At 39.3% G+C, this 27,090-nt stretch overlaps 1 protein-coding gene across 9 annotated transcripts in view; it reads right to left on the bottom strand.

The window, feature by feature from the left end:
- Window positions 1-6,455: 6,455 nt before the first annotated feature.
- LOC133568178 (anillin-like) overlaps window positions 6,456-27,090 on the bottom strand; it is a 42,434-nt gene continuing 21,799 nt past the window's right edge. For 8 of the 9 annotated variants that reach the window (XM_061919924.1, XM_061919929.1, XM_061919925.1 and 5 more), the window contains 16 exons: window positions 26,521-26,834; window positions 26,281-26,360; window positions 24,582-24,711; window positions 24,371-24,506; window positions 24,076-24,249; window positions 18,241-18,367; window positions 18,099-18,147; window positions 17,807-17,860; window positions 17,696-17,728; window positions 17,597-17,618; window positions 17,363-17,472; window positions 15,318-15,371; window positions 13,242-13,328; window positions 8,887-8,994; window positions 8,676-8,815; window positions 6,456-7,196 (listed from right to left, as the gene is read on the bottom strand). In XM_061919924.1, the coding sequence (XP_061775908.1) occupies window positions 7,043-7,196; window positions 8,676-8,815; window positions 8,887-8,994; window positions 13,242-13,328; window positions 15,318-15,371; window positions 17,363-17,472; window positions 17,597-17,618; window positions 17,696-17,728; window positions 17,807-17,860; window positions 18,099-18,147; window positions 18,241-18,367; window positions 24,076-24,249; window positions 24,371-24,506; window positions 24,582-24,711; window positions 26,281-26,360; window positions 26,521-26,834 (1,772 nt within the window). In that variant the 3' untranslated portion in view covers window positions 6,456-7,042. The remainder of the gene's footprint in view (window positions 7,197-8,675; window positions 8,816-8,886; window positions 8,995-13,241; window positions 13,329-15,317; window positions 15,372-17,362; window positions 17,473-17,596; window positions 17,619-17,695; window positions 17,729-17,806; window positions 17,861-18,098; window positions 18,148-18,240; window positions 18,368-24,075; window positions 24,250-24,370; window positions 24,507-24,581; window positions 24,712-26,280; window positions 26,361-26,520; window positions 26,835-27,090) is intronic. The other variant, XM_061919926.1, reaches the window with a different exon arrangement.

Below are 27,090 nucleotides of genomic sequence, written 5' to 3'. Positions count from 1 at the left end.
ATATATATATATATATATATATATATATATATATATATATATATATATATATATATATATATATATATATATATATATATATATATATATATATATATATATATATATATATATATATATATATATATATATATATATATATATATATATATATATATATATATATATATATATATATATGTATATGTAGGTGTGGGAAAAAAAATCACAAGACTACTTCATCTCTACAGATCTGTTTCATGAGGGGTTCCCTCAATCATCAGGAGATTTTAATGGAAGCATTCACATACAATGGTTTATATAGAGCACAGAGTGGGTGGGTACAGGCAGGCGTAGGGTGTGGTGATTGGCTCATGTGTTACCTAGGAGGATGTTTCTTTCGTTGCCCGTGATTGAGTCGTATACGTATACGACAGTTCTTTGCGTGGATGATGATGTTTCTTTCGTTGCCCGTGATTGAGTCGTATACGTATACGACTCAATCACGGGCAACGAAAGAAACATCCTCCTAGGTAACACATGAGCCAATCACCACACCCTACGCCTGCCTGTACCCACCCACTCTGTATACGTATACGTATACGACTCAATCACGGGCAACGAAAGAAACATCATCATCCACGCAAAGAACTCCATACTCATCCACAACAGTACACCATGGCAAAAAAAGAACAATTCAACGTTTGACGTTACTATGGGGAGTTTTGACGGAGCAGAAACGTGCGAACTCGTTGGGAGTTTCCTCCTCTCCCAGCTTGCTAGCCTCAACCTGAACCTTGGTATTTACCGTGATGACGGACTGGCAGTGTGCCGCGCCTCGCCAAGGAGCAGCGAGAACACCAAGAAGCGCATATGCCAAATCTTCAAAGAAAACGGCCTACGGATCACGATTGAAGCCAACAAGCAAACCGTCAACTTCCTCGACGTCACTTTCAACCTGAGAAATAACAGCTACCAACCATTCACGAAACCCAACACAACACTCCAATACGTGCACCATGACAGCAACCACCCACCCACCACCACCAAAAGAATACCTACCGGAATTAATAAAAGACTATCGATGCTGTCATCCAGCAAAGCTGAATTCGACCAAGCAACCCCCCCGTACCAGAAAGCACTTGATGAAAGCGGATACAACTTCACCCTCACCTATGAACCCACTCTAGGAAACCAACCAAAAAAGAGCAGAAAACGAAACAACATCATCTGGTACAATCCGCCATTCAGCAAAGACGTCTCAACCAACATCGGCCGCAAGTTCCTCACTCTGATCGACAAACACTTCCCCAAAGGCAACACCCTAAGAAAAATATTCAACAAGAACAACATTAAATTGAGCTACAGCTGTATGAACAACATGCAACAAATCATTTCAAACCACAACAAAGCAATTGCAAAAGGACTGCCTACCCCCAGACTAAACGACTCTGAAACCAATAATGAATGTAACTGTCGCAAGAAACCTGATTGCCCTCTCAACGGAAGGTGCTTACAGACATCAGTCGTTTACCAAGCAAAGGTAACACGCAAGGACATTAACACATCCGACACGTACGTAGGATTAACCGAAGGAGCGTTCAAAACAAGATGGAATAATCACAACGCCTCCTTTAGAAACCAGACTTTGCAGAATTCTACAGAACTCAGCAAACACATTTGGAACCTCAAAGACAATAATGTTGAATATTCAATAACATGGCAAATTCTTGCATCCAGCACACCTTACAACAGTGGTAATAAAAGATGCAACCTATGCTTAAAAGAGAAACTGTTTATTATATATCATCCAGATTTATCATCCCTCAACAAGCGCAGTGAAATCATTTCAACATGCCGCCACAGAAGGAAACACCTCCTAGGTAACACATGAGCCAATCACCACACCCTACGCCTGCCTGTACCCACCCACTCTGTGCTCTATATAAACCATTGTATGTGAATGCTTCCATTAAAATCTCCTGATGATTGAGGGAACCCCTCATGAAACAGATCTGTAGAGATGAAGTAGTCTTGTGATTTTTTTTCCCACACCTACATATTGCGCTCTACCACGGTATCGAGCACTATTCTCTGGATAATCCAATCAAGACATATATATATTTATATATATTTATTAAAAGGTAAATTAAGCAAATTGGCTATTTCTGGCAATTTATTTAAGTGTGTATCAAACTGGTAGCCCTTCGCATTAATCAGTACCCAAGAAGTAGCTCTTGGTTTTAAAAAGGTTGGTGACCCCTGTTTTAGCCTTTAGCCACACAAACACACGGTGATTCCTTGTTTAAAATTCCAAGAGGTGAAACTTTACTATGGATCAGAGAGCAGTCAAGCGAACATGAAACACGACGAAATGTCAACCAGCAGGTTTCAGTGAGAAAATTATGGTTAAAAAGTCGCTTCTTACCGGAAAAAAGCTGAGCTTGTGTCGTCCAGGAAGCTGCCGTCGACTTCCCTGAGACACTGCCCGTCAAGACACCTGTGGAGACACCCTTCCGACTATCAGGTACTGTTTAATCTCACTAAAACACTAGCAACACAATAGAAAGATAAGGGATTTCCCAGAATTATCCTAGTAAATGTGTCTAAAAACATCGGAATCCGTCCCAAAGCAATCTCGTTTTTTTTTTTCTAGTCCGTTTCTATCGATATCCTCAAACACAAATCTTTCATCCTCGCTCAAATTAATGGGGAAATTGTGGTTTTCTCGGTCTGAATAGCACTTTTTGTTGGAGGCTCCCATTAAAATCAAAGTGAATATGTGAGGAGACCTCACACTTGTGACGTCATCGTCTGCGACTTCCGGTACAGGCAAGGCTTTTTTATTAGCGACCAAAAGTTGCGAACTTTATCATCGATGTTCTCTACTAAATCCTTTCAGCAAAAATATGGCAATACCGCGAAATGATCAAGTATGACACATAGAATGGACCTGCTATCCCCGTTTAAATAAGAAAATCTCATTTCAGTAGGCCTTTAAGGGTTACAGCTGCAAAATTAGCGAAGCAAAAATAGCTTGAAAGGTTAGCATGCTGGAATGCTAATATTTTTTCCTCCCCGTTATTTTTCCACCAATGACAATCAGCCAATTATAATGCTTTTAAAACAGGCAGCTGTGTGGGCTGCTTTAAGGTCCTTCCACCCTCATTGGGGCCCTTCAGGCATTAGAGGGGCTGTCACGCCAAATTTCTTCCTGGGGGAAGGTTTTTGTAGGGGGGGGAAGAAATTCGGCGTGACACAGCCTATTTATATTATTTATTCATTGTTTCGACAATGAAATCCAATAATGCCAAGGATGATGTTGATTAATTTTTGGATGTTTTAGATGACGGGTGTCAAACTCTGGCCCGCCGCGTAATTTCATTTCAAATAAAGATCACCGCCAATACTCGTACTTGCTGACCCTCACGATTTTCCCGGGAGACTCCCGAAGTTCAGTGCCGCTCCCGAAAATGGTTAAACAGCTCGCTCCCAATCAAAAGGGACTGGGTTCAAATCCCAGTCAGATCAATGGGTAACTAGGAAAGCTTTTATATAATAGTTTACTGAGACAGGTTCTCATTTAAAAATTTCATTGGGGGCCTGAAATTTCCCTTTAAGAAGACCAAAGATGGCTGAGTGGTCAAAACAGGTATCTCCCAATCAAAGAGGACTGGGTTTAAATCCTAGTCAGGTTGATCGGTAACTAGGAAAGATCCAGTGGGAGGAGTTAAAGTTCACCCAGACAACAATATTGGGGGTGTGTCTTGAAGGCACTACCTTTAGCGTCCTCAACAGCCTACCGTCACGTCCGCTTTTCCGTCATACAAACAACGTCCCATCACAGTCACATAATACATGCGGCTTTAACACACACAAGTGAATGCTAGGCATACTTGGTCAACAGCCATACAGGTCACACTGAGGATGGCCGTATAAACAACTTTAACACTGTTACAAATATGCACCACACTGTGAACCCACACCAAACAAGAATGACAAACACATTTTGGGAGAACATCCGCACCGTAACAGAACATGAACACAACAGAAGAAATACCCTGAAACCCTTGCAGCACTAACTCTTCCAGGACTACCACCAAACTCGGACCCCCCACCCCAATTTTTATTTACATTTTATTTGATATGCCATTGAGAATTTTTTATTAATATAATTTGTAACTATTTTGCTGGTCACTATAAAGTTATATAAGCCTTGCTTGTTCAATATTCAATGCAAAACTTGTTTGGGTCCCTATTAAAAGATTAATTTGTTCAACCTTGGCCTGCGACTTTGTTCAGTTTTAAATTTTGGCCCACTCTGTATTTGAGTTTGACACCACTGTTTTAGATTAATTATGATTGCCTGATTGTTTTCAGCTCCTCACGCTCCTCCTGTGATTAAGAAGACAGCACAGCTGGGTGCTCCTTTGTCCGTCTTATTTACCGCTAAATAAGTTATTTTGAAGTCAACCACGGAGAATATTATTTTGTTTGTGAAAATAAATTCTAATCATTTTGAATGTAGAAAATACTCCGCGAGTGCTTATTAAGGAATTTGGTGAGTCTTAAAGCTCTTCCTCAGGACTACTCTCCTATTTTTTATTTTTTCGTAACTTTTTTGGAACACAAGATTAGCCGTAACAGCCATATTTATTATTGAAGTCACAAAGTGCATTATTGTTTTTTAACATGCCTCAAAACCGCAGCTTGGAATTTGGGACATGCTCTCCTTGAGATAATCCTGATACCCACTACAACTATGGGAAAGACTATACTTTGACTTTCACAAAGTGCATTATTTTTTTTTTAAACTGTAGTGGAATTTCGGACCTTCACACCATATTTATTGTCCGTTTAAGTAAGAAAAAGAAAGTCTATCTAAAAGCCTATTTCTGAATCACTGGGAAGCAAAATGTAAGGGAAAGTTGAATTTGGGGTCGCACCAACCAGTCTAAGAAATTTGATGAATGCTTGTTATGACAAGGATATCCACGATTGTGTTGGTGCCAGCAGTGGCAAAACAAAAATACCTTGACACATGAGGGAGTCATATGTTTTTCGTTTGATTCTGGATCCTCTGGAGGACGATGCTGCATATACAAGTAAATCCAACCTGCACTTTTTGATATTGGGTAAATACAACTTTTGTACTCAAACCACTTTGTTTGCAGTTAAGTTTCGGACCATTCCACCACAAAACATGCCCCAAAACAACTGCTACAAAAACAATGAAGGCACAGCTTCAGTTCAGAGCAGGGGTCTCTAACTCAATTTACCTGGGGGCCACTGGATGCAGAAACTGGGTGAGGCTGGGCCGCAAGAAAAGATTTCTCCCAAAAAAAACTAACATTCACTTTTTGATGAATTCACCTTCTTTGAATGGCTTTCCCGCCCTGGCAAGTACTTGCCGATCTTCCCAATTTTTCCCGGGAGACTCACAAATTTCAATGCACGTCCATTCTCCCAAACTTGTCCTGATATTCACCCGGCCAACGGTATTGAGGACGTGCCGTGATAGTACTGCCGGCGCAGTCACATAATATCCACGGCTTTTCACACATACACACAAATGAATGAAACTCATACTCTGTCAACAGCCATACAGGTCACACTGAGGGTGGCTGCATAAACAACTTTAACACTGTTAGAAATATGCGTCACACTGTGAACCCACACCAAATAAGGATGACAAACACATTTCGGGAGAACATCCGCACCGTAACACAACATGAACAAAATAGAACAAATAACCAGAATCCCTTGTAGCACTAACTCTTCCGGGCTACAATATACCCCACCTCAACCGACGCACAAAGGGGGTGGGGGGTTAACGTGTGGGGGGCGGGGTTTGGTGGTAGCGGGGGTGTATATTGTAGCCCGGAAGAGTTAGGGCTGCAAGGGGTTCTGAGTATTTGTTGTGTTACGGTGCAGATGTTCTCCCGAAATGTGTTTGTCATTCTTGTTTGGTGTGGGTTCACAGTGTGGCACATATTTGTAACAGTGTTAAAGTTGTTTATGCGGCCACCTTCAGTGTAACTTGTATGGCTGTTGACCAAGTATGCCTTGCAGTCACTCACAAGTGTTTTCAGAGGCCAAATCTGGGAGATTTTTTGGAGGGAAACTGAAATTCAGGAGTCTCTCGGGAAAATCGGGAGGGTTGGCAAGTATGCCCGGATATGCGTTCTAAAAAGTTATTCATTTTACTTTTTGAAACTGATAATTTCCGATATTACATTTTAAAGCATTTATCGGCCGATATTATCAAACATCTCTATTGCTAACCTCTGACCAGAGATTGTGGACTTTGCCTTTCCAGCTAAGTCAATGTGAGTCAGCAATGAGCACCATTATTCCTACCTGCATTGTTTTGTTGGTACATTTACATACTTTTTGTGGAAAGATTTTGTCGGGTCTTGTCAAGCTGAGAGATTCTAAAACCTTTAGTACCAGTTAAAGAATGAAGTGACAGTGTGTGTGATTTTAGTACAAACTCATTTCCCATGAATTCATTTTATTAGTATTTCAATTCCGTACATAGAACGAGCTGACATTTTTATAACAAAAGCGAGTAACCATTAACAAAACTTGATCAGCATCAAATCTCACCAGTGCTTAAATACAAACACACATATTTATATATATATATATATATATGATCATATTAACATACAAAATCTGAAAGAGAAAAAAAGATCCCATACCTGCAAATATAACCAACTGTAATGTTTGATAACTTCATAGATATTTCCTTCCAGTTTATACAAATACACAAAACTACAAAATGAGCAGCATTAAGTATTTGACAGAAAGGCAGCGCAGTGGTGCACTGGTTTTGCACATCTGCTTCACAGTAAGATTCTGTGTGGTCAAATATTTATCTTCTGCTGTTTTGTAGTGATACTTGAGTAGGCTTCAATGACAACAAGAGGTATTGAACACAAATGTTTGAGCCCCAAAAGATAATGAAAATTAAAAAAAAATCAAATGGAAGCAGAACTAAAACAAGGATTGGCCTTCATTTAAAATAAAGAAAACGTGTGCAAAAAAAGAGAATAAACCTTTAGAGGATGCTCTCCCTCAGGTTGACACAGGAGTTGCTGCTTTGCTGCGTTTGTGCTGATGTGGAATTCCAGGTGTTGAAGTCCAGGAGAGCTTGCGTCAACTTCTCCACCCAATCCAGTTTCTCCTGCTTGGTGTCCGCAGAAAACCAACACCTAAACAAACACAACTTTACTTGTGACACACATTATACTCCAATAATACACAAAACTACTTGCCAACAACCCTCAAACAAAACTACCGCATTCTTTGGACCATAAGGAGCACTTCAAATACTTTTCCCCCTCAAAACTCGACAGTGTGCCTAACGTACGGAATAATTCTGGTTTTGAAGCAGAATGATAAGTATGACCAGTAGATGGCAGTCATACATAAGAGACATGTGTCGACTGCAATATGATGGCAATATGACTCGAGTAAAAACACCAAAGTGTTATATGTTCCATTGAAAATATAGAACATTACACATGGCGCAAAAAAAAAATCTATCAATTTTTTTTAGTATGACTTTGGTAAGCTATAAGGCCTCACCGCTTGATGGATTGTACTGTATTTCAACAAGTATTATTATGGTATGTATAAGGTAAGACATCATCCGGCGTTTTGTTTCGCAATATTATGTAAAAGCAAATTTTCTTACCTTCTGGTACCTGCTGATCTGTATTTGGGATCTGCATAAATCCAGAAAAATGGCGCGCTTCCGCCTTTGTAGTCCGTGTCGACATTATGGGACATTCATCCTCCGCTGTTGCCATTTCTAACATTAAGTAGTGTAAAGTTCTTACCTTCTTGTACCTGCTGATCTGTATTTGGGATCTGCATAAATCCAGAAAAATTGCGCGCGATGGCCTTTGTAGTCCGTGTCGGCATTGTGGGGAATTCATCCTCCGCTGTTGCCATTGCTAATATGAAGTAGTGTAAAGTTCTTACCTTCTGGTACCTGCTGATCTGTATTTGGGATCTGCATAAATCCAGAAAAATCGCGCGCGACCGCCTTTGTAGTCCGTGTCGACATTATGGGACAGTCATCCTCTGCTGTTGCCATTTCTAATATTAAGTAGTGTAAGGTTCTTACTTATATCCGTCAGTAAACTCGCCTTGAAAGTGCTTGAACATACTGGTGTAGGGAGTTTATCGTACCGTGAGACTCTGATATCGTTACATCCCTAATATTGGATCATTTTTGAACAGGTACAATAAGTGTCGCTGCCTCGTAAAAAGTCGTTTCGCAACCACAAATAATGAATTATTAAGACAAAAACTCATTCACTGTCATGTTTGAAGCCTGGAAAAATCGACCACAGTTCACTTGTTTTTTTAAGCTCAGGCTCCTCCAAGGTTTCCACTACCTGTAACTGATTGTGGCATGGCGCCGTGGCAAAATTAAAGCCGCCACATCTAACAAAATGAGGGTCTTATTCGTGAAAACAAATTGAAGTAAAACACTGCCAAAGCATTTGTTCATGTTTCATTCCAAAGTTCTGAGTTGGTATGGAGAATTTTACAATCCTGTGACATTTTCTTTGTAATATCTAGCATCTTTATATCCATCATATATAATAAATCAAGCGATGGGTTCACATTAATGGAAGAAAGAAGCACACATTTAATAAGAATGTGTTAATAAAACTCACTTGGTCAAGGATTCTTGACTGTCGTCCTGAGGAGCAGCCCTCACCAGCTCAAAGGTGAAAGGTCGAGCGCATGAGCCCTTCTTGACGGGCCGCACACACTGATTGGGAGAGCTGGAGAGAGAGAGGACACCTTCTGCTTCCTGTTGGAAGACGAAGGGCTTATAAGACAAAGGACGACGACTCCGTGGCCGATGAATGAAATGATTCCAACCTTGCTGTCCTTGTCGTTAGGATGGTTCCAATAACGCAGGCTGCATCCATCCAGCGTGAAATATCGACGATGCCAAACTCCTAATCCGCTGATCAACTCAAACATGGTCTGTGGACAAAAACATGTTTCAGTTTGCTTTTCTCCTCTGCCAATTATGTTTTTAATGTTATGATTATGTTATTAAGTTTTCATTATGTAGTTAATGTTACCCTTATATAATAGTTATGTTAATGTTATGATTGTGTTAAGTTACCATTATGTAGTTAATTCAGTTATTCATTATGTTGTTAATGCTATCATTATGTAATTAATGTTATCATGTTAGTGTTATTTCAATAATGTTATCACTAGTGAAGCAAATTATATACACACACACACACACACACACACACACACACACACACACACACACACACACACACACACACACACACACACACACACACACACGTTATCATTTGGAATTGCAACCAAGTTTTTGTTCGTGACTTGTGGGGACCACCCTTTCTACAGGTTGTGGAGGCATACAAATATGAGGTAAAATGGCCACTGCCCAGTAAACTCATACACATCTTTAAATCTCTGGATTGAAGAAGTAATATGTGTGTGTGTTCTGGCAATGCTTACTTAATGGGGGCATCGCTCTGTTTACACAGTCACCTTTAGGAAACCTTTTTAAATGATTCCGAGGACCATGTCATATTTAATTTCAACTTATTTATTTTTTTAATGGTCCTCCGGAGTGACGTAAAAATTTGTGTGAATTATGCTAAATTATTAAAATTTGGTCCACGCACGCACACACAGGTTATCATTTGGAATGGCAACCAAGTTTTTGTTCGTGACTTGTGGGGACCACCCTTTCTACAGGTTGTGGAGGCATACAAATATGAGGTAAAATGGCCACTGCCCAGTAAGCGCATACACATCTTTATATCTCTGGATTGATGAAGTAATGTGTGTGTGTGTGTTCTGGCAATGCTTACTTAATGGGGACATCGCTCTGTTTACACAGTCACCTTTAGGAAACCTTTTTAAATGATTCAGAGGACCATGTCATATTTAATTTTAACTTTTTTATTGTTATAAATGGTCGTTGTGTGAATTATGCAAAATTATAAAAATTTGGTGCACACACACACACACACACACACACACACACACACACACACACACACACACACACACACACACACACACACACACACACACACACACACACACACACACACACACACACACACACACACACACACACACACACACTCTTTTGGCTTGTTAACAGAAAGTTGATACTGTATAACACTTTATATTGTGTTCAAAGTAGGGCTGGACGATCTATCGCGGGATTGTCTCTGTGCTATATAGAAAATGACCATATCGTGATATTCGAATATACGTTCTCACGCAGTTGCTTTTAGCTGCTGGCATTACAATACAGGCTCTTTCCACTCTTTTTTGTCTTTCCTTCTTACAGACAGCAAGCGCACCTTCTTACACACGTCACATAAGTATACGCCCTAGCAGAGCAGAGAGGTAGCAGCATGGGTAGCGTTAGGTGTGTTGCGAGTGGTAATACGAGAGAAAGAAGGTGCGAATCTGGTAAAAAATTAAGGCAGAATTAATTCCCAGGAAAAACAGCAGGGGGTCCATCGTCTGGCGGTGGTTTGGCTTCAAGTGGGAATATGTCAAACAGACAACTGTAATTTGTCAAGTGTGGGGCAAATGTGTTGCTACAAATGTAGCATTACTGCTAATATGTAGCATTATTTGACAAGTCACCTGCTAGAGAATGAAGAGTGCTTACTCTGCATGTCAACATCCCCATTCGGTGCCACACCAACAAAATGCCGCGGCAACCATTTCCAGATCAACACCGTATGAAAAAAATAGTGAACATAAGGAAAAAACGTCCGCAGCAGTAACCTAGCACATAGCGATTTAATTTCCTATTATGCAGCTCATTTTAATTTTAAAAATATTGCAATGTATTGTGTGACATCATGCACAAAAGTGCACTTTATTTGTTTTAAACTAGTGGCGTTCTGTACCAAAAGTACACTTTAATTTAGTGTTTTTTTGATATGTCATCTTAGTGACATCATGCATTAAGTGCACTAATAGCTTGTTTGAAAATATCTCAGACAATCTTGCACTTTCTGTTTTCAAATGACACAAATTTTTGTGCCACTGCTTATTAACTGTTTAATAAATACAGTTTTGGTCAATTGATTTAGTTGTGATTTCCCTCTGCATGAAAGTTTAAAAGTAGCATATATTAATGCAGTATGAACAAGAATGTTTTAATGTAGACACAGAATCATCATACTGCTGTGATTATATGCATAAAGTGTTCATTCCAGGCTAAGGCAAAATATCGAGATATGTATCGTGACATGGCCCAAAATATTGAGATATTTAAAAAAAAAGCCATATTGCCCAGCCCTAGTTCAAAGTTTAAAAAACATTAACTAAAATAGGGAATGTTATCGAGGTTAGAACCCATTGTTCATATTTACATTGTTTCTTATGAAGAAAATTCACTTGAACCATGTTCAAGGACAAATTAGGTTCATAAAGCGAGGTTGCACTGTATTACTAGATATCTCCCTTTATTCTAATACCCTATATCTTCATGTATTCTATTACTGTGCATTGTCATGGTCTGTGGAGAATTGGGTGATAAAATGTTAGTAAGTCCTTCACTTTCTTTCTTAGGTTTGATGGCAGCTAACTGTGGCATAGTCATTGTGACACTGCTGGAGTCATTGTTGCGGCTATCAGGCAGTGGGAGAAAGTAGAGGGTAATCGATATATTGCCTTGTCAATCAATATTGCAAAATCTTAAAGATATCAATCAAATATTTAACTTTTACACAGCCTTAGTCGTGGTTGTTTGGCAGTTCAGAGTACCAAGCTTTCTTGAAGTCTATTAAGGGAGTGCTGGAGAGCATTCCCATTGGTGACTCTGGAGTTATACTACGAGACTCCAAACACCCACGTTTACAACGACAGTGGAAGTGTGTAGGGGCGTGATTGTTAAGAATAGCCTTCCCGATCCAAACCTTTTATTGGGCTTCTGTGCTAAGTAGAGATGTCCGATAATGTTTTTGTTTTTTTTGCCGATATCCGATATTGTCCAAATCTTAATTACTGATTCCTATATCGACTGATACTGATATATACAGTCATAGAATTAACATATTACTGTGCCTAATTTTGTTGTGATGCCCCGCTGGATGCATTAAACAATGTAACAAGGTTTTCCAAATAAAATCAACTGAAGTTATGGAAAAAAATGCCAACATGACATTGCCATATTTATTATTGAAGTCACAAAGTGCATTGTTTTTTTTAACATGTCTCAAAACAGCAGCTTGGAATTTGGTAGCAGGGGTGTATATTATAGCATCCTGGAAAAGTTAGTACTGCAAGGGGTTCTGGGTATTTGTTCTGTTGTGTTTATGACATCCATTGCTTCCGGGGGGTTACCCACATTTGCGGTCCTCTCCAAGGTTTCTCATAGTCATTCTCATCAACGTCCCACTGGGTTGTGAGTTTTTCCTTGCCGTTATGTGGGCGCTGATCCGCGGATGTCGTTGTGGCTTGTGCAGCCCTTTGAGATACTTGTGATTTGGGGCTGTATTAATAAACATTGATTGATGATGTGTTACGGTGCGGATGTTCTCCCGAAATGTGTTTGTCATTCTTGTTTGGTGTGGGTTCACAGTGTGGCGCATATTTGTAACACTGTTAAAGTTGTTTATACGGCCACCCTCAGTGTTGACCAAGTATGTGTGTGTATGAAAGTAAGTGTGTGTGTGAAAAGCCGTTGGTATTATGTGATTGGGCCGACATGCAAAGGCAGGGCCTTTGCATGTCGGCCAATATTGTTGTCTGGGTGGAAATCGGCATAAATTCGGGAGAATGGTTGCCCCGGGAGGTTTTTGGGAGGGGCACTGAAATTCAGGAGTCTCCCAGGAAAACCGGGAGGGTTGGCAAGTATGACTGGGAGACGCAACTGCTCTGTACTTCTCCCTACGTCCATGTACCCATCCATACAGCGGCGTTTTAAAAAGTCATGAATTTTAATTTTTGTAACCGATACAGATCATTTCAAAGCATTTATCGGACGATAATATCGGCAGTCCGATATTATCGGACATCTCTTGTGCTAACCCTTTTGTCTGAAACAATTCACCAGCCCTCACACTGTTTGCTGAGACAAATTCTGGCCCTTGGACACATTTTATTGAGGACCCCTGGTCTGAGCACACTTTGCTTTGACCGGGGAAACAATAAGCTCATAAGTTTGACATGTAAAATGGTTATGAATGAGTCATGTGTTGACTGACCAGGAAGCCATGGTGTTGCACACAGGAGTGACTCTCGCTGTGCAGCTGCAGGTAGATGTTTCCCTCCAGAGGAGACAGGAAAGGCACCTGCACAACATGACAGTCCCAACATTTAAAAACTACACCTCAAGAACATTTCACGTCAATATGTTATTGATTTATTCCATTAATAAGGTATTGCTCTTATTGATCTATTCCATCAATGTTTATGTATGAGTTATTAATCTATTCCATTAATATTATTAGTTATTGATCTTTTCCACCAGTATGTTATTGCCATTAGTTGTTGATCTATTGCATCAATGTTATTGATCTATTCCATTAATATTAGTATGTTATCTTTTTTTAGTACCAGGTCAGAAAAAACTTGAAGCTCTAAGTACCACCATAATGACAGACATTAAAATACAATAGCGTAACAGGCTTAAGTATTGATAAAAAAACAAAGCAAGTATATTTAATATGTTGGCCTCTGTAACGTTACACACAGTTTGAACAGAATCACTGTGTTTTAATATAGGAAAATAAAACATTGTACTTTCATCAAGTGATTTTTTTGGGGGGCGTACTACTAGTTGGGAGTCTGCCTACCACTAATCTTACACGTACCAGTTTGAGAATCTCTGATCTATTCCATCAATTTTATTGATCTGTTAGTTAGTAATCTATTCCATCAATATTCTTATTCCGCTTAGTTATTGATCTATTGCATCAATGTTATTGATCTATTCTATCAATGGTATTATTCTATTATTTACCGATATATTCCACCAATATGTTATTGATTTAATTAAACGGCTTTGAAATCAAATATTTCCATGTTATATATCAGGGGTCGGCAACCCGCGGCTCCGGAGCCGCATGCGGCTCGTTGGCCTCTCTGATGTGGCTCAGCTGCATAATCGCCTACCCCCCGAAGCAATCGGGGGGTTCCGGATTTTGGTGCCTCTCCCGGATATCAACCGGGGTTAGCAATCTCCGACTTTCACTCGGACTACAATATTGAGGGCGTGCCGTAATGCGTAATGGCTTTACTTTTAACATCCTCTACAACATGTCATCGCGCCCGCCTTTACACCATGCTATCTGCGTGCCTGCCGGCCAGACGCATGCCTTTTGCAGCTCTTATCGTCACACGTACGAGATTGCAAGGCATACTTACTCAACAGCCACACAGGTTACACTGAAGGTTGTGATATAAACAACTTTAACACTCTTACTAATTAAATATGCGCCACACTGTGAACCCACACCAAACAAGAATGACAAACACATTTCAGGAGAACATCCTCACAGTAACATTATAAACGCAACATAACAATTACCCAGAATCCCATGCATCCATGACTCTCCAGGCTATATTATACACCCCCGTCCACCTCAACCGACACACGGAGGGTGCGTGGGGAGGGTTTGGTGCTAGTGGGGTGTATAATATAGCCTGGAATAGTCATGGATGCATGGGATTATGGGTAATTGTTATGTTGCGTTCATAATGTTTTACAGAGATGATGTTCTCCCGAAATGTGTTTGTCCTCCTTCTTTGGTGTGGGTTCACAGTGTGGCGCATATTAGTAAGAGTGTTAAAGTTGTTTATATCACAACCTTCAGTGTAACCTGTGTTGCTGTTGAGTAAGTATGCCCTTGCAGTCATGTACGTGTATCAGCGGAAGCCACTTACAACATGTCGCTGGGCTGGCAAGCTGTTTGTACATGTTGTAGAAGGCGTCAAAGGCAATGGCTTCACAGCACGCCCTTATTATTGTTTACTGGGTGACCATCAGCAGATATTTGCGAGAACGGTTGCGGCTCTCATTGTCTTCTTTATTTTGTGGAACGGGTCAAAATAGCTCTTTGAGTGGTAAAGGTTGCCGACCCTTGTTATATATGAAAGTGTGTTGTTATTATATTTAAGTGTCAAATGATTTGGCATCTCCCTGGAATGTAATGTAATATATCTAATTACTGGCACATTTATTGTGTAGAAAATGTTTTGTTTAAAAATTGTAAAAAGGGGAAGAAGATCCAAAACAAAACTGGTGACAAAGGGACATTTTTAACGTTGCAGCGTGGGACCTTTTCCTGAAATTCATCTCCCAGGAGCTTCCTGATTTTGCCTTCAAGTTTCATCTGAAGGCAAGAAGCAGAAAAGACAGGAAGGGGAGGGGACAGGAAATGACAGGTTACATCACCAGTGACCCACACCTTGTGCCAAAATAAAGTGCAGACATCCAAAATAAAGTGCAGACTTCAGCATGCAGTCAAACCACGTCAATTACTCACATTTATTAAATGTTATCTTTTATCACTCATTTACTATTTACAAACATTTCATAATTAATCTTTTGTTTCCCAAGTAAACTCCTGACATTCTTTATGGTAGCGTTAGTTTAACAGACAAACTATAAATAAAAACATGACTGAGTAGAAAGCCTTCTGGGAAAGCTCATGTCCTCAAAAATACCAATAAATTTGAAGCAGGATCTTATTTTCAAATCTTTTTTTTGAGTCACTGCTTTGTGATTGTATGTTTTCATATCATGCAGAAGATCCATGACATCGTCAGAGTTGAGGCTGAAGCCACGGGGGTTTGATCCAAGATTTTACGATACAATATTTCCACTCTCGCTGGGACGCCGACCGATTGGATGCTCACTAAATTGTATTTAGATGAAGATTCAATCACAAGTCTCACAAACGGTTAAAAAAAAGTTGCAGGAACTACCGCATTTTATACCATCACCAGCCTTTTGGTCCATGGCCACATTTGTCTACTACCAAGTGAGAGATGCATGAATTATGATCTCGAATTTACTTTTCAGCAAGTTTGAGACGAAACAGATGCAGCTTCAAGCTTAGTGTGTCAACAATAGCAGCATAAGCTAGGATTAGCTCATTGCTATAAATGCGTCACTAAAATGGACCGTATGTGTTGGCACATATAATACCAATATCGCTCATATTTGGTTAATTTTCAGATCACGACATGTAAATGGAGTATTGTTGGCAGTTTCTGAATGTTTTTAGAGAGAGTATAATAGCGCAGTACAAGACCCTCGATTTGTTGACTCAACTGTTTATTTATTTATGCATAAAAAAAGCCAAGCATGTGTGTTCTTGCCTTACATAGGGTTGTACTTGTATAGCGCTTTTCTACCTTCAAGGTACTCAAAGCGCTTTGACACTACTTCCACATTTACCCATTCACACACACATTCACACACTGATGGAGGGAGCTGCCATGCAAGGCGCCAACCAGCACCCATCAGGAGCAAGGGTGAAGTGTCTTGCTCAGGACACAACGGACGTGACAAGTTTGGTACTAGGTGGGATTTGAACCAGGTCCCCTCGGGTTGCGCACGGCCACTCTCCCACTGCGCCACGCCGCCACATAAGGATCGTGGATAATAAACAGCACCTCTTTCCAATTTTTGCGTATTTCCAAAGTGACTGATCTGATGATCTGGTCCGAGTGCAGACATGTTCTTATCGTGATGGAGAATCTACAGACAATCCCAAAAGGTATTTAGAGCGGAATATTCAAAATGGCCAACAGAATTTATGGCATTTTGTGATTTTTAGGCAGTTTTTACACATTGCGGGTTGTAAATACAATTCGATATGGTTTAATGGATCGAATAAAATACATAACTTGTTTTGTCTACTCTACTGGTTCATTAACAGGCTACTGTCAGCTGCAACCACACCAACGCAGTTCATGTTTCTGTTGCTATTCTATATTTGTTTAAATAAACCTTCCTTACAAATTATAAACTACAAAATGGTAATATCCTCCACCGTTTATAAATTGGTTATTGACTTTTGGGCCATTTTGAAACTATTACCTTGAGTTGGAGTTTATTTCAAACATGCAAGCATACAGCTTGATGCATCCCAATTTCCAGTTTCTCTTTTCAACATGTTCGAAAAGGAGTAGGAAAAAGCAGAGCTTATTTAATCCTACCCCTTTTCTTTTACATAACAGTTGCTAAAACTTTTGTTCACTTCCTGTTCTCAATTTATTCACAATATACTCCATAAGTAATCAGAGTAAAAATAAATCAATAAATAATAATTGGTAAAGAAAGTTGTATTTCATAAAATGAGATAAGTAAGATTACCTTATCCAAAGAGAACTTGCTGTGTCCCAGAGAGGATAAAGTGATCTTGTGGGAGCCCACCAAAGTAAAGTTACTGGAGCGACGAGTGTTCAGGGCCGGAATAGCAGCAGCTGATGGCAGAGAAGAAAAACTCACGACTGTATCCCTCATAGTACTAATGTTACACAAACCCCTTCAACGACAAACAAGCTCTAAAAATGTGCTGTGAATGTAGAAAAAAAAACGTAAACTTACCTGTCAGACTGTTGCCGGCTCTCTGATATAAAAAAAAAAAAAAAGTAGACTGCTTTAGAAAAGTCGAGCAGCACATCACAATTCATGCAAGATACTCACTGTTATGGTATTCAGCAGCTTCCTGGGAGTTACCTGCAAATGGAACATAACTGAGACCATGGTTTTGGCAATAAATATTACATTGGCACAAGAATGATAAATGTAACATACCCTTGACTTGGTGGAGATGCGGTCGATGCCACTGTTAATTCCGGAGGTGTGGGACTGGACAGCACAAAAACAAGCACATTAACAATAGGGAAGATTACATTACACATCTTATTTAAAAACAGTATGCTTTGGAAATGTTTTTGGAAAGCTGCGCACTTTTTACAAAAGCATCAGCATTGCTTAAAGTGTACAAAAAACCCTTGAGGCCTACAAACTGTCTGAAACTCTGTATATGCATGTCATTTTACTATGATTCTTACTACAGTTATCAGAGTCATTTGTGTGTTCTCACCAAGCTGTACACTTCTACATCAATTTCGAAAGTTGAGCGAATATCCTTCCTGAAATGTTAGGACACAGAAAAGGCAATGTATTTATTTCCAAAAGCATACTTTTTCAGCACTTATGCATGGAATGTGTGTTGAACAGCTCACAGTGTGACGGAAGTGGGGAAAGAAATGGTGTCTCCATTCTGAGCAGTTGCTGCTGTTGCCAGTGGCGTGGCGACGATGTTATAAGCGCCGTAGCGGATCAGAATGAAGAAATAGTGACTTGGACGACCTGAAATGATTGATTCAATTGACACAAATAAATTTGCTATCCCATAGCTGTTCATTTATACATGCCATGTATTTTAGTAAACAAGAGTTTTTGCAGGTATCAGAAAAAACTATTTTTTTAAGAACTTTGAAACAAATGCAATGCTTACGTCCTACTGCAGATCATTTTCATATATACCCGTAGTCAAAAGCATACAATTGTCTGTATAGACACAATTTTAAGCAATTGACAGTGATACCCTTGAATAGTTGCCAAGTAATTCTAAGTATTTGGCAATGAGATTTTAAAAGGCTATGGTTGATGTATACAATAACTATGGCCAAATTACCGTAAAAAGTATAATATTTAATAACAATGCAAGCAAACCTTTCAAAAGCAATAAACATTTTTCACTACTGTAGTATTTTTTTACAGTTGTAATTCTAAGGACAGAAATTAATTGTCCTAAATGCAGTAGGTAAACAATATGCAGAAACTAACAAATTAAATGGGATCTTAATCTATGTTAGCAAAAATACTTCAATAATTATTAAACAGCTTGAAGTGCCGTTTTTTTCCAATTGGGAAAAACTGGGTCGAGTAATTTGTTTTTTCTTTTTGTTGCCAACGCCTCTGGTATACTTGCTAGTTCGTCCGTACTGACGTGCTCATATTGCTCATTCAGTTTGCAAACTAAATATTCACCTAGGTACATGTCGCTTTATAATCACATTTTTTCTGCCCAACTTTTGTTACCTAATTAGCTGGGCTTCTCATGAGCCAGACGCGACTAGTGAGGCGATGTCCGTATATTCTGCGTGTGTGTTAACTAGCAGAACCGCCTGCTCATACCGGACCAAAGATTGTGGATCACTCACAAAAGGATTCACTCTGTTCATTTAATTCTGCTGCCAAACGTGCTCAGGTGCTGAGTGCAATGCACAGAGTGAAAACTTGTCTCCAGTTTAAAAGCCAGAGACAAAGCCAAGAAACACCCGGACATGGCATTTTATTGACGGCAAAGTTATCAAGTTCATTTTCATTTATTGTTCAATTAATTGGTTGATTGGCCCAGGCCAACAATTGTAAACATTTTTGTAATGCTTCTGGACATCTTATTTAATGTTGTTTTAATGCCTTTCAGGGGCTTATTTTTGCTAAATCCATTTAATACTTTTTAATGACCCGCAGAAACCTTGGTATATACATATGATCCTCTATGTACAAGTTTCATTCTTGCAACGTTGTAAGCAAAATTTTAGTGTACGTTTGAACTTGTACCTATGAAGCCAGTCAGAGGATAAAAGTATACATACTAAACAGTAGCAACAAGATGAAGTTTAAGAATTATATTAAACTGTAATTAAAAAAAGCAAACAATTAATTTGAATGCCAGCTTATTTTGCATACTGAAGGGAACGTTGCAAAGGACGGAGGGACAGGAAGTGTCAATAATGCCACTGCTTAGTTATCACATGTTCATTGACACAAAATTTCTTCTTCAAAATGGTTGCAAAGTTTTACTGGTTTTGAGGCAATACACCTCGTCTAATTTCGTTTTCTAATTTAAGACTAAATAGACGTTAAAACTTAAAAAGTAAACTGAAAAAAAAAGAAAGTGAGTTATTTACTCAGTGTTGCGACACATAACTAGTTCTATTTTCTCTTTGTACAACAGCTAGTAGTGATGAGTAAATGATGCCCGAGTGTGTGGCACTCTCACTAACTGTAATGACACACACAAACTGTCCATCCATCCATTTTCTACCTCTTGTCCCCATCAGGTTGGGGGTGGGGTGTACTGGAGCCTATCTGTGTTAGTTTCATAATGGCACCATCTGTGGTATTAAAACAGCCACTTCATATGACCTGCAAATAAAACTAATAGCAAATTGAACAGTTTTTTCCAAAAATAAATATCTATGATTATGAACGATATTAAACCCGCAACCGTAGTCAATGAGCCTAAAGTAAACAGAAAACTTACATAAAAAATTACAATGTTTGACGCTATGAGATCTAAATGATCGCACACTTCAGTTTGACCTTTTTTGTAGTTTCAAGTACCGGTAGATGTTAAATATTAAGTGAGCAGTGGTGGGGAAGTGCCAGCTGCTCCGGTGCCGAAAGGTGGTGACTGTCCAGGGTGTACCCCCCAATCCGCCCAAGACCAGCTGGGATAGGTTCCAGCTACCCCGCGACCCCGAAAAGGACAAGCGGTAGAAGATAGAACCATTCAAACAACGATTGCTCGTGTATGCAGTGCTCCTGCCACCCCAAAGGGGGCAAGAGCAAGGAATGTGTCACAATGAAACAGCAGCGGGGTGAGTAGAAGAAGACTTGATTCAACCCTGACAAACACATTGTTCTAGACCGGGGGTCACCAACCTTTTTGAAAGGAAGAGTTACTTCTTGGGTACTGATTAATGCAAAGGGCTACCAATTTGATACACACTTAAATAAATCGGCAGAAATAGCCAATTTGCTGAATTTACCTTTAACTCTATGTTATTATTAATAATATTTATCTTTGTGGAAACACTGATCTTAATAAATTCTCACAATAAATATATATAGAAACATAGAAATATCAATATGCAACACTTTTCTAAAATATTTTCTCTAAGTGCACATTTTTCAAATTGAACATTTTCAAATGATCACTTCTAAGACAGTCTTGTGAAATCACAATATCCCATTTCAACTAGCTAGCCACTAACATTTTATAACAAATCATGAATTACTTTGCACCATGTTTGTACAAATAATAACTCATGTAAAATACAAAAGTCAACCCTCAAATTTTTAAATAAATCATGTCTCACTTTGAACTGGACACCAAATCTGTTATCTGTTTCTTTGTCAGTTAGTGGGAAGCCTGACATTGTATGCTGTTAACTAGTGTGTTGTACTCTGGTGTGTAACTTGACACTGCAACTCTGAGTGAGTCTTGCAGATGGATATTAGTGAGGCGTGTTCTGTGTTTGTTCTTGAAGTTCATGTCAGAAAAGGCTGATTCACAAAGATAAGTTGAACCAAACTGGCTTGCAACCTTCATAGCGGCTGCGCATACACCACTGTACTTTTCTGTGTCAACAAGGCACCAAAAGTTTGGGGCTGCCTGGAGGACTTTCAATTTTAAATTGTCAGGAAAGAAGAGGAAGGAATTTAAAAGGTAAAAGGGTACATGTGTTTAAAAATCCTAAAATCATTTTTAAGGTAGTATTTTTTCTCTAAAATTGTCTTTCTGAAAGTTATAAGAAGCAAAGTAGAAAAATAAATGAATTTATTTAAACAAGTGAAGATCAAGTCTTTAAAATATTTTCTTGGATTTTCAAATTCTATTTGAGGTTTGTCTCTCTTAGAATTAAAAATGTCGAGCAAAGCAAGACCAGCTTGCTAGTAGGGATGCACCGATCAATCAGTAACCGAATATATTCGGCCGAATATGGCAAAAAAAGCCACATTCGGCCTTCCATGGAATGAGTTAAAAGTAAGGCCGAATAGTGGCGTGTGACGCAATGACGCAATTTTTGACGCGGTGACGCAATCGACCAACGTGGAGTGACGCGGTGATATTGTAACCCTGCGCCTTTGGAAAAATGTCAGCAGTGTGGAGATATTTTAAAGTGTCGGAAAGTGACAAAAGTATTGCAGTTTGCAATGAATCTTCAGCCAAACTATCTCGGGGAGGTGCCTCAACAAAGACCTTCAGCACTACTGCTTTAATTTATCATTTAAAAGCCAAACACCCAGAAAAGCATGCGTAGTATGAGAGAGAGACGGCTGCGGCTGAAAAAGTTTGCAACTGACAGTGCCAAAGCAAACGGAATTACAAAGAAGGTAATGGAGTTTATGGCTTTGGATGATCAACCGTTTAGTGTTGTGGAGGACATTGGCTTTCGGAGACTCATGGAGCACATTGAGCCCCGTTACACGATACAGAGCAGACGGTATTTCTCTGATGTCTACTTACCGGAGATGTATGAGTGTTGCAGCCCGTGTCCACGAGCTCTTGGTTAAAGTTAATGATGTTCACTTCAGCTTCACGACAGACATATGGAGCGCGGATGTCAGCCCCACCAGCATGCAGAGTTTAACTGCACAATGGGTAGACGAAGATTTCAAGTACAAAAGATTGTACTTCACTCACAGGAGTTCAGAGGGTCCCATACGGCAGCAGCCATATCCGACGCATTCACCAGGATGTTTGAAATGTGGCAAATAGACCGGGCTAAAGTTATTTATATTAAAATAAATTAAATTAAAATGGTTTTATACAGTTAGTTTCCTTCTTTTTATTCTGAAGGTGAAGTACTGTTATTGACAAATCAGTTCTGGCCTGGGATATGTAGTGTACCTGTATAAGTGTATGAGGTTACAAGCACACACTTATTGAGATTTAGTGGGGCCTCTGTTTACATTATTAGCCTGTTGTGTAGGCTACCTGTATAAGTGTATGAGGTTATAAGCACACACTTAATCGAGATTTACTTGAGCCTTCTGTTTACATTAGCATATCTACTGTGGCTAAGCAGACTTTTGCCAAAAGGACAATAATTCATTTGTTGTGGGTTTATCCACTTTAATGCACTATTTTTTTTGGAATGCATGTTTTGTTTGAAGGCCTAATATGAATGAAAAACGTTGGGCTTTTTTTGAAAAACAATGGCTACTGGAATATCAAAAAAATTTCAATATTCAATAAAAAATTACTTCAATTGAAAAACATGTCTAAATATTTATTATACGCTATTTATGCAATGTAAAAAAAATAGTGAAAAACTGCATTCATTATTCGGTATTCGGCCTTCGGCCAAGCTTTTAAATTTTATTCGGCTTCGGCCACAAATTTTCATTTTGGTGCATCCCTACTTGCTAGTAAAAAAAAATTAAATTTAAAGAATAGAGGCAGCTCACTGGTAAGTACTGCTATTTGAGCTATTTTTAGAACAGGACAGCGGGTTACTCATCTGGTCCTTACGGGCTACCTGGTGCCCGTGGGCACCGCGTTGGTGACCCCTGTTCTAGACAAACAGCAACAATGTGTCAAATGCACAAGTGGACATTGTGCATTAAAATATTAAAATTCCTGACTTAGTGATGTATTTTGTATATGTGGTCATGTTGTCTAAAAAAATTATTTGAAGGAAAAAGTGTAAAGAACTAAAACTGAGGAAGGAAAATATTTCAAAAGAAGTAACATCAATCCTCAATTTCTGCTTTATGCTGTTAACGATCTGTCTAGCTGCACATGCTGAAAAGTAGTGAGGGCAGAATAATTAATTTATTGACAGTGCCGTGTGGAAGCCAATGTGTTTATTTTGTAATTCAGTAAACAGACTCTCAAAGACACTTTCAGACAAAACATCCAAATTTCGATGTCCGGCCCCTGAGCCCTTGGGCTCTTAAAACTGCGGCCCTCTTCATCATACAGTTGAATAGCCCTAATTTAGAATGTAGATATATAAAAAAAGACATGTGGTCTTGTATGACATAAGGATTGTGAATGATGAACAATTTTTATTTCTTTAAAGTGAGGTTCCCCTTTAAATGTGGTGCACACTCCGAGATACCGAGGGAAACATTATCACACTTCGTGTTTCATAATGCAGCCATGCTTCTGTATCATTTAACCCATCACTAATAGCTATTATCAATTTAAGTGAAGGAGTCAAAACAAAATACATCATAAAACGTGAAGTGCCCGTTCAAGTAAGACAAAATACCTGCGTGGCCGTGTGACGAACAGACAAATTCGACCTTGAGAGGAAGTTGAATGTTTGAGATGTTGACAGTCCCTCTGCAGGGCTGCTGCATAACATGTTCCTCCCCTGAAGAATCCAAACATCTCTCCTCCCTCAGCCTGGCCACTTCATCTAAAACTGCAGAGCGCTTCTCACCTAATAAACATAATTTATACACACACAGACAACACGTGAAAACGGTTTAATCAACTGTAACGACAGCTTCAGTGCTTTTCAGTAACCATGATGATGAAGTAACATTTTGTGGTATACATACAAGACACAAGTAGCAGCTTTTCAGCCTCCGCCTCCTCCAGCGAACCTTGTCCATGCTCTTCATCAGTACAGCAGCTCAGAGCTTGTAGGGTCTGGTTAATGACAATCTGCAGCTTGGCCGCTTCTTCATTTAGCATCTGGAGAAACGACATGGCCAATGTCATAGCATCCACACACTCGTCATCATTGTTACGTGTTCTTTGGGTACACACAGCAATTTTCTCCTTGGTGTTAGTGGATGATTGAGGCTGAGGCTTTTCAGGAAGTTTTCTCTGAAGCCCTGGAGTGACACTCTGAATGCTGGGCATCTCACTCTGCCTTTGTGTACGGTAGGCATCAATACTGTCAAAACACAGAGTGAAATGATAGCAGTGAAACAGTTTTATACAGCAACAACAAACATCCATCCATCCATTTTCTACCGCGTATTCCCTTTTTGGTCACTGGTGCCTATCTCAGCTACAATCGGGCAGAAGGCTGTGTACACCCTGGACAAGTCGCCAGCTCATCACAGGGCCAACACAGATAGACAACATTCACATTCACACACTAGGGCCAGTTTAGTGTTGCCAATCAACCTATCCCCAGGTGCATCTTATTGGCGGTGGGAGGAAGCCGGAGTACCCGGAGGGAACCCACGCAGTCACGGGGAGAACATGCAAACTCCACACAGAAAGATCCCGAGCCCGGGATTGAACCCAGGACTACTCAGGGCCTTTGTGTTGAGAGGCAGACGCACTAACCCCTCTTCCACCGTGCTGCCCACAATAAACATAAATATGGCAAATAAAGTAGTAAAGAGGAAACATGACTTTTTACCATCGCTAAACAATATTCACAGTCATGCAACTGGATATAATAGCATGTTTAAGATGTGACTTTAAGGTTTTACTACTTACGTATAAAATACGTAAGTTGCCCACATATGCGGTCCTCTCCAAGGTTTCTCATAGTCATTGTCGCCGACCTCCCACTGGGGTGAGTTTTTCCTTGCCCTTATGTGGGCTATGTACCGCGGATGTCGTGGCTTCTGCAGCCCTTTGAGACACTTGTGATTTAGGGCTACATAAATAAACATTTATTGACTGATGTTTAAAACCACAAAATAAAAGTAAACTGCAAATGAATATATTCAAATCAAGGAAACACAATAAAAAGGTGGATAGTTGTGACCAGGTGGCCCTTTCAATTTTCAGTTAAGGGACAAACTTTCAATATAGCTAATGTTCATTTACCACCAACAGTACAAAGTTGTGGATTTTAGCCTGCCAAAGGGTGGTTAATACATATTTATTTTGATCTCTTCCAAGGCCACACAATCATTAATGGCAGATCCACAATACTTGTTTGTTGTACATTAGATGTGACCATCTCCACTACTTTATTATATAAGTAGTATTAGGCTATATTCCTGCTGTACACCTAAAGTCTTTGATCACCCGGAGTTTAAACAGGTATATACAAGCCAGTTGTCATGAAAATATATGTAAATTGGACAAGAGTGGATCCATGACACTGTACTGATCTAGAATTAACTTTCACCAGCTACAGTAACAAATGATCATGAACAGCAACACATGAATATCAACACTGCAGCTGCAGAAGTTTGTTAACGCTTTTAGTTTAAGGCGCGACTAAAAATAGTTTGTCTGCGTAAACACTTAGAATAATAATATTGCTGATGCTTAGTTAATATTTAGGTCACAAGCTGTATATGGAGTATTGTTGGTGCTTTTGGGATGCATGTTTAATGATTTAGAGGCAAAATGTATTACTCCCTTTTGGCACCATTGCTAGCCACCTTGAACGATTGTTACAAATTAGAATGCAAAAAAATAAAATAAAATTACAAGTGTGTTCTTGTCACTTATAAGGATTGTTAATGATAGGCAAAACAAATACAATGCTCACCTGTAAAGAGGAGACAGGGGAGTCTCTTCTGGGGTCAGGGGAAGAGATGGTGAGTATTCTTCCTTGGTGGCTACCAGTCGCTTGTGTTTTCATTTTTTGATGATGATGGAACAAAGTTTAAGTTAAATATCTTTCCAGCATGACATCAAACTAAATAGTTATGAGCTAGTTATCGTTTTCTACAGTTGGTGGAGAATTATTTAGGTTTCTACACAAAATATGATGCAGATTCAAACTTACCAGTGGGGTTACCGCAGCCTCTACAGACTTGCTGAGAGGAGAAAGGATGCAAGTAGGAGGGAATAACAGTTCATCTCCATTGGTTTCAAGCTTCTTGATTTCATCACGCTCTTCTTTTTTGCCATTCATCTGGTTGTTTTTACACTGCTCCGATTCAATATGAACATCCTCTTTTCCTGCGATGCCATGACCAAGTGTCCCCTCGTCATTGGATCGCTTTTCCTCAATTCTTTCTGCATATTCCAACACCTCATCGAACATCTGGTCGATTATTTCAGCAGTGTTTGTCTCATCATGAGAGCTGGGTTCAACATCTGAAAATAATCAAATAAAAAGATGTTACAGGTATAGTTTCAACAAACATCATTCCAAAACAAATCTCAGCTCTGTAATTATTTAGGATAAAAATCTTTTATCCTAAATAATGTTCTTTTCCAACATTGGAGCCATGAGAATTTGACCAATACAAATAATTGATCTGATACACTATTAGCAGGAATCGTACATACTTTTATTTTTTAGTGGTGGAATGTTAGAAAAGGTTTGATCAAGTGAATTTAATCAAACAGA

Source organism: Nerophis ophidion, linkage group LG14 (genome assembly GCF_033978795.1).
Source record: "Nerophis ophidion isolate RoL-2023_Sa linkage group LG14, RoL_Noph_v1.0, whole genome shotgun sequence".
NCBI classification, from domain to species: Eukaryota; Metazoa; Chordata; class Actinopteri; order Syngnathiformes; family Syngnathidae; genus Nerophis; species Nerophis ophidion.
This window is presented reverse-complemented; position numbering and strand designations above follow the sequence as displayed.